This window comes from Lichenostomus cassidix, chromosome 2, assembly GCF_008360975.1.
Source record: "Lichenostomus cassidix isolate B80296 chromosome 2, HeHo_3.0, whole genome shotgun sequence".
NCBI classification, from domain to species: Eukaryota; Metazoa; Chordata; class Aves; order Passeriformes; family Meliphagidae; genus Lichenostomus; species Lichenostomus cassidix.
In genome coordinates, this window is record NC_139482.1 from 128,694,377 (window position 1) to 128,714,423 (window position 20,047).

At 39.8% G+C, this 20,047-nt stretch overlaps 1 protein-coding gene across 1 annotated transcript; it reads left to right on the forward strand.

The window, feature by feature from the left end:
* The first annotated feature begins 499 nt into the window (after positions 1-499).
* NDUFAF6 (NADH:ubiquinone oxidoreductase complex assembly factor 6) lies at positions 500-18,279 on the forward strand. The gene is made up of 10 exons (XM_085053251.1): positions 500-580; positions 620-717; positions 4,172-4,271; positions 5,196-5,318; positions 7,335-7,391; positions 9,008-9,110; positions 11,600-11,733; positions 13,512-13,613; positions 17,565-17,621; positions 18,125-18,279. Exons 1-10 carry the CDS (start codon positions 515-517, stop codon positions 18,251-18,253), a joined length of 969 nt encoding a protein of 322 aa, XP_084909377.1. The 5' UTR covers positions 500-514; the 3' UTR covers positions 18,254-18,279.
* Positions 18,280-20,047: the final 1,768 nt, after the last annotated feature.

Below are 20,047 nucleotides of genomic sequence, written 5' to 3' on the forward strand. Positions count from 1 at the left end.
TTTCTCCAGGCTAACCACCCTCAGCTCCCTCAGCTGCTCCTCACAGGACTTGTGCTCCAGACCCTTCTCCAGCTCCACTGCCCTTCTCTGGACACGCTCCAGCCCCTCAAAGCCTTTCTCGAATTGAAGGGCCCAGAACTGGACACAGCACTCGAGGTCTGGCCTCACCAGCGCCGAGTACTCTCACTGCCCGGTCCTGCTGGCCACACTACTGCTGATACAGACCAGGATGCCATTGACCTTCTTGGCCACCTAGACACACGCTGACTCCTGTTCAGCCGGCTGCTGACCAGCACCCCGAGGTCCTTTACCGCTGGGCCACTTTCCAGCCACTATGCCCCCGGCCAGTGCCTGGTTTGCAGGGAGCGGAGCGATTCGCCTCGGGAGGCGCTGGAGGCTGGGGCGAGCGGGTCGTGCTGGTCGCCATTGGCGGCGCACAAAGGGCGGTGCGATCCCCACAGCGTCCCGGCCGCGGGCGCCCCCTGCCGGCGGCCCGGAGCGGAGGGGGGCGGCCATGGCGGGCAGCATGGCGGGCAGCATGGCGCGGGCTGCGCTGTGGCGCGGCGGGATCGGCCACCGCCTGGCGCAGCCGCCGGGGCTCGGCGGGATCGGCCACCGCCTGGCGCAGCCGCCGGGGCTCGGCGGGAGGGCGGCGGCGGCAGGCTGGAGCGGGCCGGCGGCCGGAGGAGCGGTGCAGTACTGCGCCGAGCTGGTGCGGTGAGTGCCCACCGCGGGGGCTGCAGGCGCGGGGTGCGGGCTGCGCAGAGCGGAGCCGCGAGTCGGGCCCGGGAAGGCTGGGCAGCGGTTCCCTTCCGACGGGAATGCTGACGAGTTCCCGGAAAGGATGACTGGGGTTCCCAGGCTGCCCTCGGGCTCTCCTGGCCCCGAAAATAGCCTGTGTGGCCGGCGCCGGTGGGCCGGCAGGACCACGCCGTGTCGGGAGCGTGGAAACCAGGCGCACGTTTTAGTTGCGTGGATGATTTAGTCTGCACAGAATCACAGATTAGTTTGTGTTGGGATGGACCTCTGGAGATCATCCAGTCCAACCAACCAACCAACCAACCACCCACCCAGGCAGGCAGGGTCCCCTGGCGCAGGTGACACAGGAACGTGCCCAGGTGGGTGTTAAATGTCTCCAGAGAGGGAGACTCCGTGCCCGTCCTGGGCAGCCTCCCCCGGCAATGCCCTCCCTTCCGCCCGCCCCTTCGCAGCTGCATTTCTTAAGAAGTATTGAACGTTTCTGTTTCCTTGTATCGGTTTTTGGGAGAGCGCGATCACCGAAGTGGATGTTTGAAAATAATGGGTGTTTTCAGATCTTCTTGGCTACTGGGAAATAGCCAAGCATCCCGAGTGCTCCTTGGAAAAATGGGAAAAAGCTGAGGACATCTGACAGCTGGAGCAGCTCAGTACATTCTCTATCCTGAACGCAGGAGAAAGGTTATGTTTCCAAAACATCCTTTTTTTTTGTCAAATCCAAAGTGCTCCAAGAGAAGCAGGAGTGTAGCTCAGACACTTCCAGGTCAGGCCACTTTTCCTTCTTGGATTCTGGGCCATAAACAACATGCAAGGCCCCTTGGCTGCTTTCTAGTTCCCAGGAGTTCAGTTCTTTGTAAACTAAGATGTTAAACAAGTCTTTTAGTAAAAAGACCTAGATCTGGATACTGTTATTCCAGATGGTTAGAGTGGAACAGGATTATCTTCTCCAAACTGGTACTTGTAAAAGATACAATGGTATGTGTGGTCTACAGTAGTATCTGAGGTAGGAAAACTAAGGGTAAAGAAATGGGACAATCTAAAATGATCAGTGCAGCACCAAGCACCTGACCTGTACAGGTGCACCAGAATGCATAGCCACATGGCATTTTTCACAATTTTCAGAACACAGCTTTGTTTTTCTAGTTATTCTACCAAGGATTTGTTTTTCTGATTCTCAGGAGACCAGAGGCTGTGTGTACAGTCAATATACAGGTGAAATTAACATCTGCAAGTAAAATGTTTTCAGTAACAAGCAACTGTGAACAGAGTAGTTAGGTTCCAATCAGATGGTTGAATTAAAACTTTTTAAATATGTTTTTTCAGTTAAATGATAAAAGGACTAATTAGAAAAATACGCAAGCATTAAGAATAGTAAAATGAAAGGTAGTTATGCCTTTGGCATAATTTGATTGAAGTGGCTCTTCCCAGTAGCTCATATATTGCATGGAAATAATAAATTATAAAAAATAAATGGAAGTAATTATTATTCAAACAAAAATAAAACACTTGGGGCTATGCAAGTGTCAGCAACTCCCTAGTTCTGCATTTGAGTCTCCAACACATTAGGAAGTACAACTGAGTTACGCTTTAATAATGTATATTTATTTTTGCAATATGTAAGATGTTCTGTCTCTTGGGTCTTCTTTTTTCTATTAAAAAACTGAGTTCACTTCAAGCTATTTGACTAAAAATATGTTTCTCTTATAGATATGTTTTATGTCTCTTTACTGTCTATGATGCCTGCTCTCAATGACAAGCTTGTTGATTGATAGCTTTTTTATAAATTCATTATATGGAAAGTCCAGTAATGGCCATTACTGATTTTTCTTCTCTCTGTGGGTTCATATGTAAGCTTGCACTTATTTGAACTATGAAAAACACTCAAGACCTGACTTAAGGTCATTCCCTCCTTTCTTCGTTCCTTACACTCACACGTGAAGAGGGTTGGGGTGGAACATGATCTATAGCAGTATCAACTTCATTTTGCTGAGGCTTAATGGATTTGCTGCACTAAATTGTTAAACTTGAAATAATTGATAAAAAATCAAACAAAACCCCCACCATGTCAACACCATTACCAGAGGGAAGATAGTTTTCTCTATTGTGTTGCTGTGTACTTTGTGTAACATATGTCTTTGTTTCATTTCTGAAAGTATAGGTGATTCTGTGATGTATGAACAACACAGACAGACTGGAACTGGGAAAATGTTTCCAAAACATCCTTTTTCTTTGTCAAATCCAAAATGCTCCAAGAGGAGCATTGCAGCTCTGTTTAGGGTGAGCAATACTGGATATTTCTACAGCTAATCTTGAAAAAAAATACTAGGTTTTGAGCTGATAATATTTTCAGAAAGTGTCTTAACTGAGGGAGGTTTAACACATCTGTTCTGTAATACAAAAGTGTTCTTTAAAGCCTGGTAAAACTAAAGAATGTAATTTTTTGGTTGATATTTCTGGATTTGCATCAAGCTCTAGAAGAGTTTGACAACAGTTGTGGAAACTAAGCATTTGCTAGTTTTCAGCTGCTGTGTATTGTAGGGTTAAGCCCCTCTGTTAAACTTTACTTCCTTTTTGTTTGATGCTAAAAGTAGCAACCCTAATAACCCTGGGGTATAGTTTGGCTTTGCTATTTTAAGATCATATTCAAAAGAAATATGAGTACATGCAAGAACAGCAAACTTAATGAAAATAAGTACATGTGTTTTCCTTGACAACCTGCTTCTCCACTCTGCAGGCCAAAAGTGGAGTACATCTTGTTCTAAGGAACAATCAGGTTTCAGGCTTATCAGAAAGTACACGAGATGTTGTTCAAAACAAGCAGTTTAGCTTTTCAGGGGTGGTCAGGTGTTTCTGTTAGCTGGTGTGATGTGTGATTTTGTAGTTGATGATTCTGAGCACTGTGTTGTTTTTAATTTCGTGGCACACCCACGTGGCCAAACGAAGGCAAGTCACTCTGGGTTGGCAGCAAGTTACCTGCAGCAAAACTGCCAACTCCCAGAGGTTTCATGATTTGAATATAGCTGCAAGTAAACAAAAACTTAATGGTTAAGCAAGCACTCTTTTGCCAAGCTCCAAAGCACAATCTTTTATAGAAACGTGGTTTTGTGTTTGGAACAGAAATCTGCGAGTTGGACAATCCGGATTCTATTTGCAGTTCTGCCACAGCATTGCTTCATGCCTTTAGCCAGATATCTTGAGATCTGGATTTCAGAGGTGCACTGAGAGTTCAGACAGCCTCCCCTCTCTCTTGGTGTTGGTCTTATTTTAAAATAAGCTTAAAAGCTGCTACTCTTGCGAAGTCAGAGTTTTGAGCTATAACTTACTGGTACTGTTTCAGGAGTTCAGTGCTAAGGAATAGCACACCCAATTGACTTAGAACTATAAGTAACAAATGTGCATTTTGATTCTTTTATAGGAAGCGTGACTATGAAGGGTTTCTGTGTTCTCTGCTGTTGCCTGCAGAGTCTCGAACCTCTGCTTTTGCCTTGAGAGCTTTCAATGTGGAACTGGCTCAGGCAGGTATTAAAATACCTTTGTGAACTCTGGAAATTTAAAGTAACAATTTTGATACTCAAAATTACACCTGTAGGTACTCTTTCTCTAGTAGGTGGTGTTTTGCCAAGATTAACTTTCATACTGTAAAGGGCAATAAATAAATAGTGTAATACAAACCTTCGGTCCTGAATGGCCCATGGACAGTAGCCAGCCTGCCCAAATTGTTTTATTTATGTGTATAGTTTTTCTTTTTTCTTCGTTGTGCATCTTAAAATTAAATTACAACAATCAGGCAGTGGTTCTTGATACTGATACGTGATTGCATCTAAATCCTGGCTTCACATGCAGTGACTGAATGGTAAAGTGCAGCTAAATCCTAAGTGTATGAGGTCTGTCAAAAAATTGGATGATATAATCAGGGCCAGGTCTTTGCTGGCAGAAGCGAGATGATGAAAAGGCTGCCAGGAGGGAAGTTTGTTGTTAGAGAGTTGAGGGAGAGGAGTGGCTGCAGTCTCTCCCCTTTGCTAGGTGGCCAGAAACTGCCAGTGCATCCAAGAAAGTTGACAATACTTGCCAGAAGGGAGTGATCCAGGAAATGAACTGACCAGGCAAAACCCCTGACCAGCTTCTGTAGGCTGTGCTTCTGGCAACCTGTGGTGTGCCCTCCCTCACTGTTGTCACCATTGCTTCTTTTCCTTCTGGGATGAAAGCTAAGGTGGGGGTTACCCGGCACTTAATCTCTGTGGGTTTTAAAATCAGGTTGTGGTGAAGATTTTGTTTTTACTCTATGTACTATTCCTAAGCTTTGTGAGGAATAAATGTCAGTTCAGAACTGAGCTGTTTCCCTGCTGAGTTTGACTATGTCCTGTGTCTGTTTTTTCAGCATAGATAGACCAAGTGTCTTAAAGACACTGTGAATTTCACTCCAGATGTGTCCTTTCCAGATTAAAGATGCCATAACTCAGAAGACTACAGGTTTGATGCGGATGCAGTTCTGGAGGGAGGCTGTGGAAGACATATACAGTGATAACCCACCACATCAGCCTGTTGCTACAGAACTGTGGAGGGTGAGATACATCTTTCTTGTCCTAAAATTGACTTAAATTTAACATCACTGTGGGAAATAATGTCAGTGTTTTGTGTGTGCTGTGTTGCATCAGATCTAATCAACAGCACTGTTTCCAGCACAAATCCAGAACACAGCCCCTTAAAAGTACTGTGAAGAAAATTAACTCTGTCTCTGCCAAAACCAGTACAGCATTCAGATATAAGTAATACAGATATTGGAATACCAATTGCAAGCCTTTCCAGCAGCTAGGACTGCCAGTCATACTCCTTTCTCACTGTCATGGTTGGACCCTGGCCAAATGCCAGGCACCTACGACATCTGCTCTCTCTGCTCTCTCTTCTGCTGCAGCTGTGCAGAAAAGAGAAAAAAAACTAATAAACACACCAGACTCATGATTTGAGATAAGACACTGGTGGGAGGACGCACTGAGAAAGGGCATAACAGGACGAAAACTTCAAGTTGCAAAGTGATTTATTAACCTAACAGAGTCAGAGGATAAATGAGAAGTAAAAATAAGCTCTTAAGACACTGTTTCTTCACTTACCCCCTCCCTCTTGAGACACCGCAATTCTTGGAAAGAAGGATTTGGAAAGACACCTGAACTCACAAGTATTGCAGAGCTGTTAACAGAATTAGCATGTCTTTGCACAGTGTATTCTGTGTATACTCTTTCATTGCTGTTGAGTTCATATGAAGACAATTTGATTTTCCAGAATAAATTTAATTTATCATATTAAATGTGTTCCTGAAGTCTTGTATATCCCAGAATACTTGCATTTGGATTCCATATTTTTATGCACTAGCAAGGTAGATAAATAGCTGTTAATAGTATTTCTAGAATTATTAATAGCTCAGCTCTTGGTGACTTTAATATAAATGTACAGAGCAACTGTATGATGCTTGATCTTTCTTTTCTGTCCATTTTGAATATATGAAAAGTGAGGTCTAATTCTCCATTCACTTCTGTGGAGGAAGCCAATTTTTAAAACTTCTGAGAAATGAGGGCCCATGTGTTTGAATGAAGGTAACTCAAAATGGATGTAATGTACAAATTGGGTAATTTAGCATATTTGAGTTTGGTCCTTAAAGTCTTGACCTGTTATTGTATGAAGGATTTAATTTACAAAATGATACCCGAGGTGAACAAATGAGTCTCAAAACCGACATTTGTAGTTGTAACTTAAAATTTGCCTTTTCATGTACCAAGTACTGTCTTAAGCAGAATTTATTGAATCAACAAGATCTGGTCTTGTCAAACCTTGAAAAAATATTTACTAATATGATGGATGTAAAGAAGAAGTTGAAAGTGAGCTATAAGGACTAAGTTGTGAGAAACCTGCTGCATTAGTGTTGTTTATACATGTTTGTATGTGTGATTGTAGCCTTTCTCTCAACATGTTCTGAAAAATTCAAAGTGTGTAAGTAAGAGGATTGAAAATGAGTTGATAGAATGAAGTGACACAGGAAGAAAGTCAAGTACAAGAAAAGAGCCAAAAGAAGAATGCATGAATATGAGATGCTGTGAGATTTTTTTTTTAAGCAAACCAATAGCATTCATTATATTTCTTTGTTAGCATTCTGTCTTTACAGTATGTATTGGTGTGTTGTACTGACATTTTCATGAAAATTAACAGGGGAAATATTGCTGGATTCTGGAGGAAACTCTGTTCCTTTTGGAAAGGGAACATAGTTGTCTGCAAATATTTTGTAGGAACATATGAACCACATTTTTTGAAATGAATGAAAAATATTTTTAATTGTTAAAGAAATGCTTTTAGTTAGCTGGATTGATGTCTGGTATGTCATTTTTTGTGTGCAGCAACTTGCAGTAAATGCCAGTTGAAAATTTTTGTATTTGAAGAAGATTCTCATTTTCCACTGACATGCCACTTTGATTTAACCCAGTGAATACAATTCTTGTATTAAATATCTAAAATGTATTTCTGCCTTCAGAATGCAGTACTACCATCACTTTGTATACATTAACATGGAGGTTTTATTTGATAATTTTCAGGCTGTCAAGAGGCATAACTTGACTAAAATGTGGTTCATGAAGATCATAGATGAAAGAGTAAGTATTTACTGTTCAGAGTCTGATTCTGGCTTTAGTCATATTTGGGGTTTCTTTTTCTTATTTTTATGTTTTCGTGTGTAAAACAAAAGCTTATGTAAATAATCTTTTCCAGATGGTCACATTTCTCTTTAAAATGATGCTCCTGTATTTCTTTTTTATTCCCACTTGATGCTACTCTTCAGAGTTTCTGCTCTTTCTGTGAAAATGGCTAATTTTCACAAAACAAATCCTTTGTTTATTTTTGCCTTGAATTGATGTAGTTTGTGAGTTGATGTGGATATAAAATCTCAAAAATTAAATGATGTATCTGAACCCTTCTGCCACACTTTCATGCTACTCGTTATCACGGCTGTGGAGTTTTTTCTAAGCAGTGGTGTAAATTGGAGCATCCAAATCACATGAAATTTAAAATAGCCACCTTTTTTCTGGGAAGAAATAAGAGCAAGAATATCACTGGTACAGTGATGCTGCTGCAAACTGACACAAGGACAAGAGAGAAAAGCAGATGGCAGGAATCTCCTAAGCTAATTTTACTGCTGAAGTTAGTGTCTCATGAAGTTAGAGAAAAGTGATGGTCAGTTACTTGCAGAGGGTCATTGCTACGAAAGACTTAAGAGTTTCTTAATGCTAAGACTATTTTTTAGTCCTGAGACGAGTACATTTCAACCACAAAAACCACTAGGACAGGAGGAATGCTGGAGGATGTTGTATCTTGGGTGTATTTTATTATTTTGGGTGTATTATTTGTTAGAGCCACTAAGTTGTTCAGAGGGCTGTAACACCTCTCCTGTGAAGACAGGCTGAGAGATTTGAGGCTGTTGATCCTGGAGAAGAGAAGGCTCTGGGGAGACCTTAGAGCACCTTTCAGTACCTAGAAGGGGCTTACAAGAGCTGGAGAGGGACTTTTGACAAGAGCATATAGTGATAGGACGAGGGGAAATGGCCTTGAGCTGAGTAAGGGTAGGTTTAGATTACATCTGAGAAAGAAATTGTTTCCAATGAGGGTGAGGAGGCACTGGCACAAGTTGCCCAGAGAGGTTGTGAGCTCTCTATGAGGTGTTCAGAGCTTGAGTGATCCTCTGAGCAACCTGGTCTAGTAGAAGGTTTCCGTGTCCATGGAAGAGGAGTTAGAGATAGATGATCTTTAAAGTCTTTTCCAACCCAAACCACTCTATGATTCTATTAATCTGTGGTTTGCGTACGACTTTAGAATTTGTGTGCATTTGAAAAATACATTCCTATTTATCTAAATTTCTGTTTCCGATGCAAATTAAATATTAAAATTGATAACCCTATAGTGTAAGAATACCATAGGATGTTTTGTTTTGGCAGTATCTTTTTTTTTTTAATGGAGAATTCTGAGTTCATCTTATTGGAAAAAGTTGTATTTGCTTGTATAAGCAGACTTGGCTGCAGTTGTACATAGTTATTTGTTAGACTTGCTATAAACTTTAATGACTGCTTCTGTGTGGGTTTATACTCTTGTCTCCTCTGTCTCTCAATTTTTTTTTTTTGTTTCTGTTAGTGCATTGGGTTGACATGACTGTAGTAATAAGCCTGTATGAACAGCAATTATGTTTATGTTCTACTGAAGTTTGGTGTTTCTATTACAGGAGAAGAATTTGGATGATAGAGCATACCGTAACATCCAGGAGCTCGAAACATATGCTGAGAACACTCAGAGTGCTCTCTTGTACCTCACCTTGGAAATGCTGGGTAGGTGTTTTCCCCTTTCTGGGTTCTGCTGATGACTCATTAGTGCAAGTACAGTATTTACTGATATTTCAAAAAGCCCTTTCTTTTTCAACAGGAGTTTAATTTCAGTAGAAGTTGTCCTAAGTAGTACTTCAGATATCTTTTGAATGCTGAACCATAAATGTGGGTTCTTACTGCAGCTGTCCTAGAACTGTGTGCTTTCCTTGGAAGCTGCTCAGTGCAGAGCTCATTGAAGTGCAGTTTCCTACAGTTCTTTGTTGATTTGTTTTCTCTTTTCTTGCTCCTCTTATAGAGTGTGGTAAATTCAGCTCTTCACTGTATTTTGACTGTACTACTTGTTAGAATACAAAGTGCTGTAGGTATCCTCCAGCTGTTCTATATTCAGTGATGGACACTGATTACCTTGAAACAGCCAACTTTCCAATCTGTAAACTTCCCTCCGTGATGTTGTAAACTTGGGTCTGAATCCACTGCTCTTCCTAGAAGTAGGTAAACTATCAACAATTAAATAGCTATAAAAAATGCAGCAAAGATGATCCTTGTGATCCAAGAGCTACTTTTTGCGTCATGTCTAATGTAAGAGTCACGGACTGGGAAAGAGCCGTTCCTTTGTAGTGAAGAAAAGGGTAATTTTCATTTAGGTGTCTGTTGTATTGTGGAAGTATTCACTGTGTGAGCTCAGATGTGAAAAAAAAAGAAAATTATTTTTATTGTTATTATTTAGTGTTTAGTATTGTAGTAGCAATATTTTCCTCTTGCTTATCAGAGTAGTCTGATGAAAGGTAAATACTGATACTTAAAAAAGTTTAGAAAATGGAAAAAAAGAGAAGTGAAAAGACAGAGATGGTGAGCACATTTTTTTTTGAAAGAAACAAGGAACTTATTTCTTAACATCTGATGTTTGCTTCCTCAGTAGGAAATCAGGGAAACGTTGCAAGTCTTTCTGAATCTCTGACTGAAGAAATGTAGGAGTATGGTAAATGCCAGTGTCTTCCATTCTGAGAAATCCTGAATAAGTTCAGTCATGCTTGGGTCACTCACTCCTCATGCAAATCAGATAATACTGTTTTTGAAAATCTGTATGGAGACTCTGGATATTCTAAGTGTCCTGTTGTCATATTTAACTTCTCTTAAATATACAAATGTAACAAAATATCTAAGCAAAAATATTAAATAGTTAACTTCTGTGAATTTTTCCCCCACAAATGGAGAAACTAATTGAACACAGCTGCTTTCTTGGTGTTGCCCATCAGTGGTGTTTTCTATACTAGGTAGATGTGGTTTCATTCAGGTCATGTTTGCTGAATATCTTGTGCTTTTTAAACTTCTCATTCCTGACCAGTCTCCAGTTAGTATGTATCTCTCCCAGTACTAGTGCTGTTTTATTCATGCTTATTTCAGGTTATCTCTTTTGTCAAGCTCATTTTGACTGGTAATCGTGTTGTCCAAAGTCCTGGTACTTCCTCTCAGCTCCAGTCATTTAAAAATATTAATAATTGTGCTCTCTAAATAATTGCCTCAGTAGTTACTAAATAATATCCATTGATTCCTCTAAGCCACACTTGCTTTCTGCTGCCATTGCCAAAATCAGTCCCTGTAGTCTGGGTATGGTCACTCTTTCACAAAGGCTTCTGAGACCCATTGAAGACCCAGACAGGCTTCTGCAGTGAATCTGGTATCCCCAGTATCATTTCCAGATGTCACTTAGGTTCATTGAGCTGTAATTCCTGTATCCTCATATCTTTCTTTGTAGAATGCTGCTTCTGTTAGAGGTTTTATTAACTTAAATTTAAATTTTCTTCATATTCTGGGTCAGCCTTATAATCAGTCTAAGTCAAACTTGTATGGTTTTGCTATGGAGAGCAATGGTGCTGCTCTGCCCCACTCATCTCCCTCTTTCAGTTTTTACAGATGTGTGACAGTGCAGTAACTAAAGTTAATTTTCCATTGTTTCGGTGATCTGATCCAGTTTGCCTCGCTGCTCCTGACAGCACAGGGGAGGGGGCAGAAATACGGGGTTGTGGGTTTGTGGATCATTCTCTTTGGCTTCATTACACTGATGAATCAACTGCAGCTAATCATGAAACCACACTGTAAGCATTAATGCTTGTCAGGAATCTCACACTTGAATGACTTTCTGGCAGGAAAAGCAGTTCTTGGAATAGTTATTCTGGGAGAGGATGTGCCAATGAAAATGGGTTTGTGAACCAGTGTGTTACATCTCAATAGGTGCTGCTCTGCTAAGTATACACTTTGCAGATACTGCAACAAGAGGCATCTTGCTCCTGAATGTGGAAATGAATGAATTTTCCTGCTGCTTGGCACCTCTTGAGATGAGATCTCAATGCAGTTTATACACATAGACTGTTCTATTGTGAGCCAATGCATTTAGCTTTCTTAAAGTATGACTGTGATACCCATCAGAGAGGACCAAACCCCTCAAAAGGCCTGACTGCATGTTTCTAAGTATACTGTTTCTGTAATTTTAGGTGTGAGGGACATCCATGCTGACCATGCAGCTAGTCACATTGGGAAAGCACAAGGCATAGTTACCTGTTTAAGAGCAACTCCGTATCATTGTACAAGAGGAAAGGTCTTTCTTCCCATGGACATTTGTATGTTGGTAAGAGAAGCAAATAGTCTGGAATTGAACAGTGTTAGTGTTTCTAACTGTTTCTCAAGGCTAGATATGAGACCGTCATTTATTATGCCAGAAAGAAACAGATTTTTTTTCTTTAACTCTTTCTGCTGCGGCCTAGTAATATGCCATTGTCACTGTTTTATACCTTTTGGGAGGTGAGAGGAGTGACCTTCAAGAAACTCTAGATTTCTCTTTGGGTTTTGCTTGCTTGTTTTTATAAAATGTGGTGGTATTTCAGCTTTCAGGAATTTTTCTGTTTGACATATAAAAATCCACGTACAGAATGGTGCCTGGAGTTCTGTGTTTTGGGGTTGGGTGTGGTTTTTTTAACTATCACCATAAAGGAAGCATGAGAAATTTTACTTCTGAACAATCTTCTTGCTTTCTCTTTATTACCTTTGCATAAACATGCTGGTGGTTTGTGTTTTTTTTTTAATTCCAAATTTGACAGTTATAGGCCTATATTCCATACATATCTGTAGGAGATGGTGTAGTCCTCCAACTTAAATTGTACGCCAAATTTGCATTGGAATTTAGCAGATCTTGCAGTTTAGGTAAAATGGGACTAAAGCTCAAAATTTTTCATTAATGTTCCATGGGTTGATCTGTAGGCATCTCAGCTGTTACTCCTTCATTTCCAGTCTTTATTTTTAAATGTTAATGCTGTTCTTTTTCAACTTAATTAAAGTTAATGCAATTATGATGATGCCTGAGGCAGTTGTGTTAGTATTTTCTGAACATAATTTCAATGCAATTAAAAGTTTTGATTGGAAGTTTAGTAATGTGGGTAGCTGCAAAAAGTGTAGGTACTAATATATGTCAGGGTTATAAGACTATAGAAAGGAATTGCACCCTGCTTTCAGCCCTTCTGGGACTGCATGGTATGGGAGGCCTTCCAAGTTTTTAGCTATTCAAACATAGTCTGAAAATTCAGTCATTCCTTGCCGTGGAAGGTGTTTTGCAGTGAAACTGTAAAAACAGCTTGTATCCCTTCTGTGCAGACAATCTTGTAAGCATTTCAGCTGCTGGCAAGAGCTGCAGAGTCCTCCTGGAGTCTGTACCTCCTGTGAAGCCTTTCTGCCCACCTTCATACAGCTCTCACATGCCTGAGCATTACTGAGAGGAGTGAGCAATGGATGCAATTCTGAATATGCCATGTTCTGTCTTAATATTGGTCACTGTAGTCAAAGAATAAGTTTCAGTTAGTTTTTTTGGGGTTTGGAAGGGTTGTTTTCCAGTGGTTCAGGGTTCAGTTGGTTGGTTGGTTTTTGGAGATGGGTTTGTTTGATGTTTTGTGGGCTGGGGGTGGGTTGGGGGGTTGGTTTTTTTGCAAGCCTGAAATGTGCTCACCAATCTCAAGATTCAAAAGCCTACATGGTTTCTGTGCTGGCTGTTACTGTTAATATCAATTCTTGGATTATGGTTTTAAAAATTGGGTATCTACACTGACCTAAGTTCCCCAAACTTTAAAACCTGGCTTCATTATCTTACGGACCACAGAATTTTAAAGAAACAAATCTGTGCAGAGAGTTTCTGTACCAGCTGTTTTCTTTGTTCTCTTGAATTTTTTTTTTCCAAGCAACTGCCCAAAAAAAAGGGAATTGAAAAAGGAGAGAGTAGTGGTAAAACATTTTGGCTGTTTTAGTCTTTTGTCCTTAGCTTGGTTGCTGGGAGAGGTTTTTGAGAAGTAAAAATGGAAACTTGATATTTATAGAGGGTTTTTTCTCTTTTTTGATTTTGATTTTCCTTCCTGTGTCTAGCATGGAGTTTCACAAGAGGATTTCATAAGAGGCAAGCAAGAGAAAAATGTGAGAGATGTAATTTATGACATCGCCAGCCAGGCCCATATTCATCTAGAACATGTGAGATTCCTCCCTTTTTATTTATCTAAATAAACATAATTGATGTTAGTCTTCACAAAGCATTTGTTGTTAGAAAACTTAAAGCTGCTTACTTAATTTCCAATATTTTGCCTTTTATTATTTTGAGAGTTTACATTTTAAAAAATCCCACCACACAAAACATTCAAATATTGCAACTACTTCTGTATGAATGTTATCTTTATGTCCAGGAGACAGTTTGCTCACAGCCAGGTCCAATTTCATATATATAAATGCTGCCTAAAAGAATTATTACTGGAAGAGAAACTTAAAGCAGACTTTTATAAATCCAGCTATGTGCCAGCATGGGATCAGCACCATAGAAAGCACATCTGCATATGGTATTTTACAGCATGATGGAATGGCTGCCAGGAAAACAGAGCATGTTGCCTTTGACTGCTGGCTAGTGTGTGGGAGGGGAGATTCATTCCCGAACAGGACCAGCCATGCCCAAAGCTACCTTGAGAAAGGTGCTTTCTTCTTCTGGCACACAGCCAAGTCAATTAGGAGAGTTTGGTTGGTTGGAATAGTGGGTGATGGGCGCTGAAGAGCTGCAGAGTCTTGCGCTGTTTTTGCTTTCATACTTTCATTCTAGCTGCATTCTGAGGTGCTTGCTGATGCATATTACAAAAGCAGACAAATGTTTTATTTGCAATGCTTTGTCTGCCTCTGTCTGGAAAAAAAAGCACTGTAAAGAGTTTATGTCTGCAAGTACATAGTGTACTTGTAATATTTTGAGTATTGCACCCAGTGCTTCCAATCAAGGTAGTCTGGAAAGATACCACTTCAGAGTAAGAAATGCCAACTTTATCTCTGCATTTGCACCATTAATATAATCCTCAATTACAGCATTACCTGTGGTCACAGTATCTTATGCAGTAGAAATAGGAGAGCCCTTCATCTCTTTTCTGAAGGTCAAATGCAGCATCTCTGGTTTGTTCAGTCAGTACCTACTTAGCTGACTGATGTTTTTATTTTATGTTAATAATGTGTACATGTTATAACAGCCCTCCCGTATCTGAAAGGGGCCTACAAGAAAGCCGGAGAGGGACTTCTTACAAGGGTGTTTAGGACAACAGGTAATGGCTTTAAACTGGAAGAGAGAGCAGGTTTTGATTAGGTATTTGGAAGAAATTCTTTACTGTGAGGGTGATGAGGCTCTAGAAGAAGTTGCCCAGAGAAGTTGTGGATGCTCCATCCCTGGAAGTGCTCAAGGCCAGGCTGGATGGGTATTTGAGCAACCTGGTCTAGTGGAAGGTGTCCATGTCCATGGCAGGGGGGTTGGAGCCAGATGATCCCTTCCAGCCCAAACCATTCTGTGATTCTGTGTATCTTTGGGCTTTATTTTTCATATGCTAATTATAATTTGCATTTAAGGAATTCCTGTTCATGCTCTTTAAACTGATGTCTCAGTTTTTGTGGTCACATGCCCAAGAGAACTCTATTCCATTTAGAAGCAGGAAACAGAGACCAAATGCAGCATCAAAACTGTCAATTATCTTTGTTCAAGCTGAAATAATTTGGTTTTCTTATTTTTATTCTCCACCCTTCAACCTGTAATGCACAGTGTATAAAACCCATTGACTTTGTTTGCAATTTTGGCTTACAAAAATGCCAAGTGCATGGCTTGAAAAGCCTCGTATCAGGGATGGAAGGCATAGAAAATGACCAGTGTGTATTTATGGTCCACATATTTAGAATTTGGTTCTTGGTATCACATGGAAACTTTGGGAAGAAGCAGAAAGAGAATTTGGTTCTTCAGAACCTTTCAGATGATTTGATAATTCGTAGTGCATTGGTCCCCTGGCTCCCAACATGCCTGCCAGCTTCTGAACAGAACAGGCCTCCTTTCTTCCTGCTTCATTCCTAGAGCTCTGCCCGTGTCATGCACTGGGAGGGTCCTGTGGAAAATACGCAATGTGATCATGTAATTGGAGACTAAACAGAAAAGTATAAACACAAGGAGACCAGATTAGGGCAGCATTAGCATTTTATTCAACTGAATGTTGATCCTGGCACTCCTCCCTTTTTCTCCCCCTTTTTATGTTTTTAATGGATGAGTTATATCCTCTTAATTAAAACTAAAGAATTCCTCTCTGAATGCTTGTTTCTAATGTCCATCATGAACAGTTGACAGTGCAGGAACTCTAGAGTGTTCAAACCACTTCAACTGGCCGTAACTGGCTGCAGTAATAGGGTATTGGCCTCCTTCATAATCAGATGGTCTTTGTTAATGCAAGGGCAGTGACATTTTCTCCCTTAAGAGACAAAATGGGCTTTTGTTGGCAGCATTTGCTGGGTTTTGCAGGACTTCAGGTGAATCTAATGAGTTGATGCCTTTACATGCATCTGTTCTGCTGTATAAAATCACCATTTTGTTTTGCCTGAGGGTCTTTCCAGCCATTTATCCTTTGTTTTAGTTGGGATTACAGGGTAGGGTAAAGTTTAAACCTGCAGAGAGGTTTCAGCAATCTCAGCATTTGTTACACAAACCATGTATTTTAGAGGATGAGGGTAACAGTTACCAGCCCATTTCACAGCCAGCAGACATAAATCTGAAATGCTGAACGGAGTCTCAGCCATGTTACATGAAGCATAGTGAAGTAATGTGGCCCCTTAGTCTTGGAAGAAAAGTTTCTGGAGCATGGTCAGGTCTTCCTGACACTGCAACTGATGACCAGCAGATGGCAAAATATGATAATGAAGATAGCAGTTTTCCTTAGGAATTGTGTTTTATCAGCATAAAAGCATATAACAAATGTTCTGTGAGTCCCACAGTGTTCCCTTTGAAAGCCTGCAAATACATTTACACGTTCTCCCTCTTTCTCTTTAGCACCTCTTCCACAATTCCTCTTGTTAAAAAGGGTCTCCCTTTTGGCTTTTTGCATTTGTCTCATTTGTGCTATATCATTATGGACTCAGTTCACTAAGGGAGATAAAATGCTTTCTGAATGACATGCAACCCATTTGGGGTCAAGAAGGACAAACAAGACTACTTTATTTTTTCATCTCACAATTAATAATGGTAGGGTAGAGCATTATATCAGGGAAGAACATTTTTCTATTTTAGAGATAGATAAACACACCCACCCACCCACACCCACACGTGTTATTATATCTCAAAGTTTTAAAATAATTTGTCTTCTGAAAAGATTGATAATTTGTTCCTCCTAAAGTTTCAGGCTGATTTTTCTCAGTTGTCTAGAAGGGTCCATGAAAACCTAAACTAACAAACTCAGACATTCTCATCAGTATTTATAGAGGATTAGTTCGTTTTAACCTGTAAGAAAAGGCAAAATGAGGGATTTTGTTTTAATAGTTATGCATTACAGGAAGACTTGTTCACCTCTGTTAGATGCACTGAGTTGAATATGAGTTTAAATTGCAGATTTGATTCAGCCATGCTTTAGATGTTTATATGTAAATACTGAGGAACTGAGATAATTTCAATGTCTCAGAAATGTAAACTAGAGCATTTACTCTAACTGGACTCCTGGGACTGATGACAACAATGAACCAAAAAGATGCACTCAGAAAAATGCATTTCTGGTTTTCCATAATTTCTTCTATTGGGGGAAAAAAAGTTAAACTGTGCTTACTAAACCAGATGCAACTTAGGACTTCATTGGAACAATGGATGTTAATTTCCCTTGGTTTATAATATGTAGTCTTGAAGTCTGTCAAATCATATATTAGCAAGCCTCTCCCAGTGTTACATACTTTTGTGTAACTACTTTTGTACAACTTCTATGGAATTAAATGTTACAGTTTCAGGATGTCAAAATAAAAAGGGATGAAGCTCATAATACAGTTTGTTGCCTCTAAGCATTACATATATTACTTGATGTTTAATATGAAATGTTAAATTCTTCTGATAAGTACTTTCTTTTTGTGTTTTGTTTTTCCCTCCCACCTTACCCCATTTACTTTTAGGCTAGATCTTTCAGTAAGAAAGTCCCTGTGAAGGCGTATCCTGCTTTTTTCTGTACGGTGGGTGTGATATATGCACTGTTTTTAAGTGATGGACTCATTACTCTGCTGATACATTTGTGAAGACTGTCAAATTAAGCATGGTTAGCTACTGCTACATGAGTCTGTTTTGGGAGGATGTAATACCTAAAACTCAAAAATAATGTGTGCCTGACTTTAGAACCTTGCAGTTTCGATCAACACTTCTAATCCTTCTCCTTTAACTCCACCATTTCACCCAAGATGTCTATATATTCATAGACTGCTGTTCTAATGCAAGAGCCCCAAATCTGTCTATTTTCATAATTTGTTGTTTGGTCTACTAAAAGATAACACTTATCTTCGCAAAACTTGACTTTTTTATATGCTTGGAATGTGATGATTACACTATCATTTAATAGCACAGCCAACCTGTCAAACCTTTTTTTCAGTTTCTCATTCGGTTTCAAGTATTGCTTTTTAAACTTAATGCCTGATTTTTTTGTGTGCACCATATGGATTAAGCTTTTTTTCTTCTTTCCTAGGTTGCTTTAGATGATTTTTTATATAACATGCGAAAAGTGGACTTCAATATATTTCATCCAAGCTTACAAAAGAAGAGTACATTATTACCATTGTATTTGTATATTAGATCTTGGAAAAAAACATATTAAAGTTTGTTTGGTTTTTTTAACATGGATTCAGAGTGCTGAGGTTTTTTTCTTTTATGTCTTAACTTGATAGAATTGTGAAGTGTCTGACTTAACACTTCTGCAAAATGCAGTTCCTGGGAAACAGCAGATGCACATGAACTGTAGCTGTCAGCTTGTTGGCAGTAGTTAAGTTTCTTGGAATATTAGGCTGATATCTCTTTTTCACGTCTGCCAAGTCATATGTCCTTGTCTGAGATTGCTTTTCTTGTCTTTCCTGTAATAACACCAATATGACAAAATTCTTGGACAAATACTGTGCTAATGGATACTTCTGACAGTTCTGATTCTTTGCTGAGAAAAGGAAAAAGACCACTTTGTTTGTGCCCAAAAGCAGTTACAGTAAATGCCCTATAAATCAGCAAAGTAGTTCTATTTAGGGCAAGGAGCAGGCTTCCTGCAAGTAATGATGATGCTTCAGAGTTGGAAGAATGAGCATGTATATTTGAATGCAAGAAAACTGTCAGGAAAAGCTTTAGCTGGTTTTAATTATGCAGTGTGTATGTAGAATTTGAGAATGGTGAAATTGAGCTGTAGTGCAAAAATTACTTAACTGTGTGTTGAGATTCAGCATTGAAGTGACTATAGGTAGTGGGAGGAAAGCTTTGCAACAAAGGAAGAGAGCCCACACATGAATATGTATGGGTTTGCATGGATAAAACAAAATACATTTATCTCTGGTGTTTTCTCTCTGCTATTGGTTTGGCTGTATCTTCCTCCTGGCCTCATCGTTGTTGTTGCCCATGGCAGTCATTGCAGTGTGTGTTTGACCACCCCTTTGTTCAGTATTCAACATGTCTCTCAGGACACACTCCTACATGGCTTTCCTGAATTCCTTTTCTTTGGTACTGAATGTTTCAGATAATTTCAGTCCTTTCTCTCACTTTAAAGATACTGATCTGGTTTTTGGGGGTTTTTTTTGTGGGCGATCACACTTAGCTTTGTAATCAGCATCTCTTAGGATCAAGGTAAATATTTCTGTTTGATTTGTTGCATGGTAAAATAATGCTTCCTAACATCCAGCTTGATTCAATTGCACACATCCAGTAGTTTGTCCTGCCCTCATCCTTGTTCTAGTAAATAGCTGCTTTTCCTAGAGATTTTTTTTAATTGGGGCTAATCTCCGCAGATGCTTGGCTGTATAACAACATCCTGCATTTTAGTGTAAAACGCTACATAATGAATTTATGTGAACAATATTTGTGGATTTTTTTTTATCACAAACTGTCATCATGGTAGAAATCTTAGGGACCTGACATCAAGTGCTTCATTTGGTGATTTTGCTTTACATGTTTGAAGTTGATTTGTGATACAGATCATGGTTAATTCTGCAGTTAAATTCCCGAGTAAAACATTTTTCTTTTTATTTGTTACACTCAGGATCCTGGTTTCTTTGTTACTCGAGGTGGAATAATCAAGGTGACACAAACCAAGAAGAATCAATATGTAATGGATTGGGAGCACACTGGCTCTTTTCTTAATGTAAAATCTTAACTGGCTCTGTCCACTTTTCAGATCAGGTGCTGTACCATATCACTGGTGTTTCTGAATGTGGCAGAGAGGTCTGGTGAAAAGAAAATGTTTAATTCCTATGCAGTCACTGCAGCTCTTCCTGCCAAATGAAGAGCAAAGGCTTAGGCTCTGTTGCTGCTACCAGGCCAGCTGCACATTTGCTCTGTTTATTTTGTGCTCTGGAGCAAGCATTACAAACGCCTCTTTCTCCACTTGGTCATGTTTTGTTGCAAACATGCTGAGTCA

Excerpts from the sequence above, each read along its gene's own strand:
- NDUFAF6 (XM_085053251.1), top strand. The coding sequence starts at position 515 with ATGGCGGGCAGCATGGCGGGCAGCATGGCGCGGGCTGCGCTGTGGCGC. Across the intron at positions 581-619 it reads GCGGCGGGATCGGCCACCGC|CTGGCGCAGCCGCCGGGGCT; the intron begins CTGGCGCAGCCG and ends ATCGGCCACCGC. Across the intron at positions 9,111-11,599 it reads CCTCACCTTGGAAATGCTGG|GTGTGAGGGACATCCATGCT; the intron begins GTAGGTGTTTTC and ends CTGTAATTTTAG.